General features: G+C 39.4%; 1 protein-coding gene across 1 annotated transcript in view; it reads left to right on the top strand.

Moving 5' to 3' along the window:
• The window catches only part of LOC139724020 (ADP-sugar pyrophosphatase-like), a gene marked incomplete at its 5' end in the record, with an annotated part of 131,155 nt that extends 120,123 nt beyond the window's left edge, over positions 1-11,032 (top strand). Inside the window, one exon of the mRNA XM_071635218.1 lies at positions 10,662-11,032. Coding sequence (XP_071491319.1) covers positions 10,662-10,777 — 116 coding nt within the window. The remainder of the gene's footprint in view (positions 1-10,661) is intronic.
• Positions 11,033-12,725: the final 1,693 nt, after the last annotated feature.

Raw genomic sequence — 12,725 nt, forward strand, 5'->3', positions numbered from 1 at the left:
CGTGCAAGCGGCGTGTGTAGGCTTGTTTGTGGGCTAGCGGGGGAGAGGGAGGGACCTTGTGAGAAGTTTGTGTGATGCATTAGGCTCAGTTGCAGCATGTACACGTAGGATGTTAGCATAATTTATGGGAAGCATACAGATGGTTTTCACTTCATAGATAAAAGAATCAGTTCTGATTCTGCATATCCTCGCTAACCCCTAATGGAAGAGTGTAATGACAGATAAGATGTGCCTACACACAGTGACACCATCTGCAGCATGTTCGCAAGATCAACAACTACCTTACTTCAGGCTAGGTGCATGTGCATCATGTACAATCCATCACACAAACATTAAAGTAGACCAGCAATCGTGTGATCAAGGAGCTACTACCAGCAACTATATGATGTGATCCTTAGTTGTTTGTTTTGTATAGTTGATGACTTCATTCATTGAATGAATAATGCGCTTAAACCATATATTTGTAATTTGATATCATGTATATATAGATATATGCATTGTATTCAAAATTATTTCACTACTATACATGTGTATTTCTTTCAATAAACAAAATACTGAATAATCAGACATTTTTGTGGTGTTCAAAGTTTTGTGCATTTTATGCAACCAGAAACCAGCACGAGAACAAATGCATGCAAATATTTTTGCTTCCTATACGTACCAGTAGTTTGTGTCTCGATTCAGCGGAATTAAAAATGCGAAACTCATACTACCCAGCACGAAAATTTACTCACACGAAAATATCAACTTTTACTGTATTAGATCTGGAATATTTACACTCAAGAAAAAAGGAGAGGGGAGACTGAGGGATGGCCTTCGGCATCTGTCCGTCCGTCGTCCATCCGTCCATCCGTAACGCTACAAAAACTTGAATTTGTACTGAGTGCTTCAAAGTCAATCAAACTTGGAGTGAAGAGTGTTTATGCAGAGTTACACATGTTACCAAACAGGAAGGTCACCTTAAGGTCAAAGGTTATTGGCAGGGGTTGATTCAACACCCCCCCCCCCCCCCCCCCCCCCCCCGAGATCTCGGCCGTCGAACGCGCAATCACCATGAAATTTGGCACGTGCATTACCTCTCCGCATAATCGGGTAGACTCTGGCAGAGCATTTCTTACCCGATTAACAGAAGAACACATCTCATTCACATTGGACACACACAATGTGTGTGTACATGCACTGTACACTGCACCAAACACCTACACTGTATGCTTAACACACGTGCTTGTAAGGCACATTCGGAGCGCAAGTGAAGTGTGTTCAACTCCTGTCTGTCTGTGCAATTGTGAGTGCCAGCTACATGTGTAATTATATTCGTTTTCATTTTTAATCCCTCCCCAAATGAACTTTGCCATTCATGATTTCTTAAAGCGTCATAGCTGAGATAAAATGTGGGTAGAAATTAGATTAGAAGAAAATTATTTACCCATTTATGCGGAGAGGCAACCCGATTATCAGGTAATTTTAATGTGCATTGGAACTGATTTTGACATTACTACCCAATTAAACGGAGTACCCGTTTAAGCGATACCCGATTACGCGGAGAGTACTGTATATGCATAAAATCATACATTTTGCTCTAAATCAGAAATTAAAGCTCCTAGAATCCTAATTTTTGGTGAAAACATTCTTTGTAGCATTCCTAACAATGTATTTGAAAAAAAAATTGGTATCAATATCAATTTCTTATGTATTTTATTGTTTTATGAATTTCTTATGTATTTCTGTGTTTTTTCGACCTTGTGTTTTATCATTTTTTTCTACAAAATTTATGACAGAACCTATTACAAGCATAATTATGCTAAAATTAATTAGTTTCAGCCTATGAAAGTGAAAATAATCATATCTTTATGAATAGAAAGAGAAAACTCCATTTGCATAGACTTTATACACAAAATCACATTTTTGAGCCATTTTCGGTGTGACAAGCATGTATAAAACGTTATGCAGCGTCGTTATGGTATGCGCGATTTTCGCGAAAATGGTGTCAAAAGATGCGCAAGACTTGAAAGTAATAAGTCAGCGAACGGCGCGGGCAGAAAATTTTGCGCGGCAGAGTAGTCGCGAAAAATGTTGAGGGGGTTGATTCAAACCCCCCCCCCCTGGCCTTTTTAGGGTTAAGGGGCCACTGTTAAGTTTTTACGGCCCACTTTGATTATGGCATGTAACTTTTGATTGGTATGTCCATTTGTGACAAAACTTGGATGGTAGGTGTCCCTTGAGGAGTTGAAGGTCACCACAAGGTCAAAGGTCACAAACAGGGGTCAACAAACTTTAAGGGGCCAATGTTACGTTTTTATGGCGCGTTTCGATTATGGCTTTTATCTCTTGCTCAGTAGGACTGTTTGCCACCAAACTTTGGTGGTAGATGTCTCTTGGGGAGTTGAAGATCACCACAAGGTCAAAGGTCACAAACAGGGGTCAACAAACTTTTAGGGGCCAATGTTAAGTTGCAAAGCTCTTATTGTACTCACACTTTGCCTTGATTTCACTGTATAACAATTAAAGTTAGATTTTTAGCTCACCTGAGCCAAAGGCTCAAGTGAGCTATTGCGATCGCCCTTCGTCCGGCGTCCGTCGTGCGTCGTGCGTCGTCCGTCGTCCGTCGTCCGTCGTCCGTCGTGCGTCGTCCGTCGTGCGTCGTGCGTAAACTTTTTACATTTTCATCTTCTTCTTGAAAACCCCATGACCGATTTTCATCAAACTTGGCAGGTAGCATCCCTAGGGGGTTAGGAACTCAATTTGTTAAAATGGGCACCATGCCCCACCCAGGGGGCCCCCAGGGGGGCCCAAACCCCCCAAAATTAAGGAATCTGTAAAAATCTTCTTCTCTAGAACCAGAAGTGATAGAGCGAAGTTAATACTATGAGTTAGTACATTGATGACTGTAGTTTCAAGTTTGTTCATGGCAGAATCAGGGGTGCCCCCCTTGGGACTCAGGGGAGGGGGGTGGGGAAGAGTTCTAATGGGGCCTAAATTGTACATTTTCATCTTCTTCTTGAGAACTCCATGACCCATTTTCACCAAACTTGGCAGGTAGCATCCCTAGGGGGTTAGGAACTCCATTTGTTAAAATGGGCACCATGACCCACCCAGGGGGCCCCCAGGGGGCCCAAACCCCCCAAAATTAAGGAATCCGCAAAAACCTTCTTCTCTAGAACCAGAAGTGATAGAGCTAGGTTAATACTATGAGTTAGCACATTGATGACTGTAGTTTCAAGTTTGTTCATGGCAGAATCAGGGGTGCCCCCCTTGGGACCCGGGGGGGGGGGGGGGGGTGAGGAGGGGTCCTAATGGGGCCTAAATTGTACATTTTTATCTTCTTCTTGAGAACCCCATTACCCATTTTCACCAAACTTGGCAGGTAGCATTCCTAGGGGGTTAGGATCTCAATTTGTTAAAATGGGCACCATGCCCCGCCCAGGGGGCCCCCAGGGGGCCCAAACCCCCCAAATGAAGGAATCTTTAAAAGTCTTCTCTAGAATCAGAAGTTATAGAGCTGAGATAATACTATGAGTGAGTACATTAATGACTGTAGTTTCAAGTTTGTTCATAGGAGATCCAGGGGTGCCCCTCTTGGGGGTAGGGGGGAGGGGGGTGGTTGGAAGGGTCCAAATGGGGGCCTGAATTGTACATTTTCATCTTCTTCCTGAAAATCTCATGATGGATTTTTGTCAAACTTGGCAGGTAGCATCCCTAGGTGGTCAGGATCTCAATTTATCAAACTGGGCACCATGCCCCACCCAGAGGGCCCCAGGGGGCCCCAATTCCCCCAAATTAAGGAATCTTGAAAAAATTGGGCCCTTATTGTACATTTTCATCTTCCACTTGAGAATGCCTCGTCAAATTTTGGTAGAGCTGTGAATAATTTAGATTAGTGACTGCGTGAAAGGTGAACTTGCGATACTCAGGTGAGCGCTAGACCCGCGGGTCTCTTGTTACAAATGTGTTGTACATTTGTGGGCGAGGCACATTTCTGCACTTGCCTAGTATATCACTTTATATCTAAAGAGTGCATACCAGTTTTTAGCATTTTATAGTAATTATTTCTTTACCCTTTATTGAGTTTTGCCACAACTAACCTGTTGAAAAATGTCATGTCATACTACCACCTGTGTTTGAAGTTGATATCTACAATGGTGATTGCTAATACTGTCTGCTCTACGCATGTAGATTGACGCTATGAAATTTTGCAAACCATTTTGAATCTAAATTTTTGTTACCCGGGATTGATATTGCAGTTTCTTATTTTCAAAATTAGTAACAAATTATCAAGGAAGGCGAAGCTGCAGAAAACTGGATATAAAACTTCATAACCATTTTTGTGGAGTTCCACAACTAACCTGTGCAAAGTTTTATTTCATCATGCTGCATCACATGTATGTCCACATGTATGTCCACAGAGAGAAAAGCCCTCTAAATTTTACATCATGAGAAGAATCACAAGACAGTATTTTTAGAAATTTTGGTAAAAACCATAAAAAGCAGATTTAGATGAGACTGTGATAAGGTAATTCTGTTGTACAGTGCGCTCCCGTTAAAACTAACATGGTTATAATGAAATTCCGGTTACAACCGTGAAAATTCAAGCCGCAACATCATCCACTCTATGTTTTCTACTGTTTGTTTGGTTGGTTATAATGAAAATTTGATTTAAAGCCCAAACAAAGTTCTGGTACACCTGCAAAAGTTGTCAAATTTCGCTCCCAAATGTGAACATATGCCTAGGAAATGTGCGGAATAACGCTGTAATAACAAGATATTCGATGGGTAACAATGAAAATGTGAAATATTAACCAAAAAGGTTCAGTCTCAGAACTTACCCGAACGGGATCAGGCTAAACTCGGACTCGCGGATAACTCGGCCTCGCATTGACGGCGGGTACTGAAAATCCACCGTTCCGCTTTTTTTGTGACACCGGGTATAGCCATCTAAATGTAACCTGTTTCAAGGAATGAATATATGCTCAGCATATTTGGAAGTGTGTCATCAACTTCGAAACATATAATTTCAATATTTTACCAATCATGTGAAACTGTAAGTCATCTGGTCATGACGTACTATAGACCTATTGAAAGAATAATGTGAGAAGGTGGAGGCATACCAGTGGCCATAGAAACATCTCAAGTTCTTCTTGTAAACCAAGTGATGAAATTCCTAATCTATATCTGCTCAAAAATATGTAGCAAATAATGCAGTGGATGAGGTTCCATGTGTTTTGAGATTATGTGACTTTTTTCCCACATTTTGAAAATAGCTCAAAGTATTGTGAACGTTGGACATTACCAGTTAGTGATTATCAAAAGTTGAGTAAACATTTTCAAATTCTGAAATGTGCTTTCTGAAACAATTTAGCCGTCTTAACCCTTTTTCAAGGAATGCAAGCCATGATAAATTTGGGGTTTTGCCAAACTTTCAGACATGTAATTACAGTTTTTTGCCAATCGTGTGACATCATCTTTTCACATTGGCAAGATGTAATGTAGACCTATTTTATTTATTTATTTACTCATTTCCATTCACAGGGTGGATATCTATTTCAGCACAAGACTGATTTTCAAACATAACAAAACAAACAAAAATAAAAGCACTCAGACAACAATAAATACTAGTATACTTGTTCACTTCAAAAGCATGGAAAGTGTCCCTAGATAAATTGAATTCTCTGCAAATAATCATTCATGATATGAATATTAATCAGTGTGTATATGTAATAACAACAGAAGCTATGTACATTTAAGATGTAGCCTCAAAACAAATCATGTCTTCTAATATTCCGTTTAAAAAGGTACAGATTTTATAACTCGATCGAAGATCATACAATAAATTATTAGATAATATTGAAGCAGCACTAGAACATAAAAAACTGTTCCGTTTAAAATTTGGTTTTGGTTTTGGCAAAAATATTTTACATAGAGTATTTCGAAGAGAATACTGTAAGAGTGGATATTTTCGCGCGACTAATTTTTCACGCTTGGCTGCATGAGAAGAGTTTCGCGTGTTTTTAATTCAGCAGAATCAAGACATCCCACACTGGAACATATGGCAAGCAAAAATATTCACATGCTTTTATTTTCGCACTAGTTTCTGGTTGCGCAAAAATTTCCACTTTTACAGTATTGTTGAGTTTGTATGCATACTGTAAAACGAGGAATTTTCGCGTGCATTTTAATTTCGCGAATTTCGCGAGCGCCAAAATTCGCGAAATTAAAATGCACACGAAAGCTTTTGTCTACACTATATGCATTGAATGCCAGTAGCAATTCGCGAAAATTTCATGCCACGAAAAAGGCTGTCGGCTCCAATTCGCGAAAATTTCATGCCGCGAATATATCATGTTTTACAGTATTCGATTGGCAAGGTATTCAGGCGCAGTGTGATGGACACATTTGAACAGAAGAATAAGATTCATTCTTTTCCATCTCCTTTGAAGAGGTTCGATTCCTGACTGGTTGTATAATTCATCACTTCGTGCAAACATATCAGAATATAGAATAATTCTCAAGGCTCTTTTCTGTAGAATGAAAAGCATATTCAGATGGGACTTATTAGCATTGGTCCATACAGAAGAACAATAATCAAAATGAGATTGAATGATTGTGTGATATAACATTTTTGCAATATGAGAATTCAAAAATGATTTTGCTTCACAGAGAAGAAAACTCTTTAACAACCTTTCTACGAATATAATCAATATGATATTTCCAATTTAAAGTAGAATAAAAAATCACTCCCAGATATTCACATTTTGAAACACGGTGCAAAATTTCCCCACCTACAGCAAGTTTAATCAAATCATTAAATCTACTCAGTCGCCTTTGGGAACCAATAAGAGCCATGTATTCAGACTTTGCTGCATTCAAAATCAATTTGGTATCCGTGAGCCAAGACGAAATACTTTGTAAATTTTCATCAATTTAGGCAGACATAACATGAGGATCACTAGATGAAAAATAGAGACATGTGTCATCAGCATACAGTGATAGTTGACAGTGCTGTATTACATTTGGGATATCATTAATAGACAACAAAACCAGCAGTGGGCCAAGTATAGATCCTTGAGGTACACCGAACTCAACTCTCCTGTGCGATGAAGTATATCCATGCACCATAGTGGCCTGAAGTCTACCAGTTAAAGGGATAGTACAGTATTGGTGGAGATGAGAATTGGGCTTTTAACTTTTTGTGAGATACCAAGAAAACACTTATGAAATAGTACAGTGCATACCATTTTAAGAGGAATTCAAAGTTTATTTGATGAAAATCATGTTTGGAATGGCTGAAACATCCAAAAACAAAGTAAAACAAAGCGATCGTAATAAAATGTGGGTCCCACACTTTATTGAATCACTCTGTTTTGGATATCTCAGCCATTTCAAAACCAATTTTCATCTAATAAAAGTTGAATTCCTCATGGAGTTACATGCTCTTTCATATTTTATAAGAGGTTTCTCATTATCTCACCAAAAAATGTCAGAAACCTGAACTTAGGTCTCAACCAAACCTATACAATACCTTTAAGTAGCTTTGGAACCAGGACACACTTCCCTCATCAAAACCATAATGCTTCAGCTTCTCTAGCAGAATAACATGATCCACCATGTTGAATGCCTTCTTAAGATCTCAAGTAAGAAGGCACGTAATAAGACCTTTGTCCTGTAAATCTTCAACAGCATTTAACAGAGAAGTATTGGTTGAGTGGTTTTCAAGAAAAACTGATTGTTTACAAGAGAGAATTAAATTCTCGTTTGAGTATTTAGTTACTTGTCGCTGGACCACTCTCTCTAAAACTTTTGACAATACCGGCAGTACAGAAATTGGATGATAGTTGGACATTTCAAAAGCACTGTTACACTTGGGTAAAGGAATGACTTTAGCGGTCTTCCATTCAGTCGGAACAATGCCGTATTTTAATGACAGATTGGATCACATGCGTTAGAGGTGACACAATAAGCAAGGCTGCAACTTTAATGACCTTTGCCGGTATATTGTCCAGACCAGTAGATTTATTCATCGAGAGCCCATGTGAAAGTTCCTCTCTGTTACTGGATTAAGTTCAAATTTCGATTTCACAGATTCACTAAAATGTTTAAAAAAATCATCCCCAAATTTACATTGAATCTTTAGTCTCCCAACCATCTTAGTAAAATATTCATTGAATAACTCAGCAACCTCACGATTATCTTCAATTACATCACCATCAGCTTGAACAGAGTATACACTGGGATTACGTTTCTTAGGAATCACACAGCGTAATGTTTTCCACGTCTTTTCGCTGTCACCAGAATCGCGTTCAGTGCTACTCTGAATATATTAAGTTCTTAGCTTATGAAGCTTACTTGTTACTTGATTTTGTTGCGTATGGTAACTTTCCCAATCACTTGGATTATTATAAACCTTGGCTTTCTTCTTTAAAATATCTCTTTGCTTCATCATATCTTTAACCTCTTTGTTCAACCATGGAATATCATTATTTTGCTTAACACACCTCAATCTCAGTGGTGCATGCTCATCCAAAATTTTGCAAATTTTATTTGTGAAATTATCATATGCCAATTCAGTGTCACTCTTATCTTATAAATCACATCATTTTTCACATAGATTGCAACTTCACCTCCTTTCCTGTTTCTATCTTTCCAAGGAGGTTCGAGAGATGGAGTTACAACTGACTATAATTATACCCCCGCCAAACGAAGTTTGAAGGGGGTATATAGGAATCAGCGGACGGTCGGGCGGTCGGCCGGGCGGTCGGTCGGGCGGTCGGTCCGCTGCAAATCTTGCGTCGCGAACTACTTCCTCAGTTTTCAACCGATTCCCATAAAACTTGGCACAGATGTGTGCCTTGGGTTGTAGATGTGCAAGACGTATTTTTTGACAGTACCCAAAAGTACGTTGCCATGGTAACGGCATATTATGGGCAAAAATGGGTACAAATCTTGCGTTGCGAACTCCTCCCACAGTTTTTGATCAATTTTTATGAAATTAGGTACAGATGTTCATCTGAATATGTTAATGTGCAAGGCACATATTTCCGCAGTGGCAAAAAGTGCGTTGCCATGGTAACGGCATGTTATTGGTAATATAGGGCATAATGCTTCATGGCAAAACTGCTTCATCAGTGTTCTTCCAATTCTCATGGAATTCATATTGAATGTTTGTCTTAGGATATAGGTCAGCATGATACATTTCTTGACAGTGACAAAAAGTATGTTGCCATGGTAACAGCTCACATATTATGAGCCAAAATGATGGAAAATTTTGTGTTGCAAACTACTTCCTCAGTGTTTGCCCAATTTCCATGAAACTTGGTACAGATGTGTGCCTTTGGTTGTAGATGTGCAAGACGCATTTTTTGACAGTACCCGAAAGTACGTTGCCATGGTAATGGCATATTAATGGCAGAAGATCAAGGAAAGATCTTGCGGATTTAACTACTTCCTCAGTTTTTTGACCAAAGCTTATGAAATGTGGCACACACCTTGATCTTGGTGGGAAGATGTGGAAGACATATTTTTCGGACGTGTCAGAAGCTGCATTGCCATGGTAACGGCATATAAATGGCAGAAGATCAAGGAAAGATCTTGCGGATTGAACTACTTCCTCTGTATTCGACTGAAGCTCATGAAATGTGGCACACACATTGGTCTTGGCGGGAAGATGTGCAAGACATATTTTTTGGACGTGTCGGAAGCTGCGTTGCCATGGTAACGGCATATTAATGGCGGAAGATCAAGGAAAGATCTTGTGGATTGAACTACTTCCTCAGTTTTTGACAAAAGCTTATGAAATGTGGCACACACAATAGTCTTGGTGGGAAGATGTGCAAGACATATTTTTCGGACGTGTCGGAAGCTGCGTTGCCATGGTAATGGCATTTAAATGACAGAAGTTCAAGAAAAGATCATTCCTTGGGTAAGACTGTCGTCACGGGGCGGGGTTATTAATCACCTTCAGTGATATTTCTAGTTGTTCATAGAAATATCAAGTCTTATGGCATGGTGATTGAGTCAGAAAAGTCAGACATGCATATCGAATATATATCACAGTATGTCACTGACACAGAGTAGAGTATCATAACCGGCAGAAGGCGTAATTCCTGCAACAAGTTACACGTCATGTCACGCAATCACACACACCTCTCTTGATGAGATGTGATCTTCTTTATTCCTGTTGAGAGTACGATGTGATGTGACAGAGGCAAGCCAGTCACCCAGCATCATTTCTCGGTAATGCTGCTCCAAGTGTTTGCCTTTCATAGAGTCAAAGGTCATATTTTAATTGGTGTTTTGGGTGCTCCATACAGATGCTGTTTCCTGATGGATATTGAAATTTTGTTCTTTGGGGTATATGATGGTCAAATGTAGACTCATCTTTAAGGTGCTGCTACCCTCAGATTATGTTTAGGTTGCTGGCTTGAAAAACGCTTTACTGGCCACAATTTTCAACTTTGGGGGATAATCTTGTATGCTGGTCCATCATGATATTATCTTAATCCTCATATGTGGGGCAAAAGTCTATGTTTGTCAAACAATATTTCTTGTATGTAAGATGATTTTTTTTTATTCATCATTCATCACTACGTGTCTTATTTTTATTGTACATTTAGATTATAGTATCACTAATTGTTTATAATCACTTCTCTCCTCAATATGTGCTCCAGAAATGGCCAAAGATACGAGTGTGATCATCGATTCCCGGGTATTTATGTATGCAGCTACACTGAGACACCCACACCAAGGAATGGTGTCAACTACCTTCACCCCCATGGACCCATGACGAAACTCTATGATCTGCAGTTGCTTCATTGGTGAAAGCTGTGATGTGTATAAAATCTGGAGACATATCAGCAATGAGCAAGCAGCTTGGCTCTTCTTCTAGCATATTCTCAAGGGCTGCTGAAATGAAAAAGTCAAAACACAATTCCGTTGCAGAAGACTTGCCTGGTCTTAGCATGTGATGCCATTGCTCTATCTTTTCTTGCAAGTAGTTAAATATAATATAAAGTTTTGGTACCTCAAAAGTTTCCCTGATTTTCCTTGTCTTAGTTTGTGTTTCAGGTTAAAGTACCTTTCATATAACTAACACTGTGAGACTTACTCGCCCCAAAGTGCTCTTATGTCTTAGTAATCATGCAATAATGGTTTCGTACCAGAGCCGCCGCCGTACGGCGGCGAGGTAGTACACATATTGTACAAAACCATTATTGCATGGTAACTGCGACCAGCAGCGTGCAGCCCCATACGCATAGCTAACTGCAACCAGCAGCCTCATACGCATAGCTAAATGGGGCTTCGCATTGTAACATTCAGGATCATGACAGATTTAGTATCGCGGGTAAATATCAACTTAAAATCCAAAACTTTCTTCAATTTGAAGACTTACCAGTTAAGTTGAAGTATTGAAAACAGGCTTCGGGCAACGTTTGGTTTTGCCAATAGTCCCTTTCTGTTCGAATTGATGACTAAATGTGACTCGGTCGAGAGGACCTTGGGAGAGCTACACTGAATTGACGGCCAGCGCATGCACACAAAAACATCTTATCCGTTCATGGATTTGAAATTTGTTCGCATGTGATGTGTGCGCATGCGCTGGCCGTAGTAATCAGTGTATGTAGCTCTCCCAAGGTCCTCTCGACCGAGTCACATTCAGTCATCAATTCGAACAGAAAGGAACTATTGGCAGAACCAAACGTTGCCCGAAGCCTGTTTTCAATACTTCAACTTAATTGGTAAGTCTTCAAATTGAAGAATTTTTTGGATTTTAAGTTGATATTTACCCGCGATACTAAATCTGTCAAATACGAAAATTCAGGGAAATTTTTGAGGTACCAAAACTTTTTATTATCTTTAAATTTCATTTGTCAGAATAGCTAGATAGGTGTGTGTTCTATGCACATGCTCCTCAATCAATCACAAATCTGCCAGAATGAGCAAAGTTATGAAGTGGGTAGAGCTGTTGAAGTAGTCATTTTTTTTTCTTTTACTTTACCAAGGATGCATACATATTATCCACAGCTGTTCCAAGCAGGACCTATGCACATCTCATTCTTTTCATCACCCTTGTTGTGATCTCTGACCTGCAGGAATGACCAGACATGAAGACATAATTGCTGATGCTCAAGTGTACATGTATGCATCTACAATGAGACACTTGCATCTTGGAATAAGCTCTTCACAGTCATCCCTATGGACTCTTTAATGTACTGTAAAAGTGGTTTCTTTCGCGTATAGAAACTTTCGCGGTTTCCATCGGTGCCGACTTTTTCGCGTGTGTTTAAATTCGCGGTCGGTAATGATAGCGTTGTAACAAGCGACGAGTTAAAAACATTTTCGCGTGATGTTAAATTCGCGGTTCAACCTCAAAGCACGAAAATAAAACCACCGCGAAAGAAACCACTTTTACAGTAGTTTGTGATATGACTGTGTAATGTCTTACATTGTACGAAACTCAGATAGTAGCCTTCTCGTAATAAATATGTCACTCATTAATCCCAGATAGTGTTTTGGGCAATTTCAAAGATCAACAGGAATTACAATCATGTGTGTGAAATGCCAACTGCAGATTGGCTTTTACGGCTTTACGCTACTCTCTAAAACAAAATTAGTGAAAATATTCAATCTTAAAGGACAAGTTCACCTTCATAAACATAAGGATTGAGAGAATGTGGCAATATTAGTAGAACACATCATTGAAAGTTTGAGGAAAATCGGACAATCCGTTCAAA

Source organism: Diadema antillarum, unplaced genomic scaffold (genome assembly GCF_040938485.1).
Source record: "Diadema antillarum isolate AM-2024a unplaced genomic scaffold, OU_Dant_1.0 scf00000205, whole genome shotgun sequence".
NCBI lineage: Eukaryota > Metazoa > Echinodermata > Echinoidea > Diadematoida > Diadematidae > Diadema > Diadema antillarum.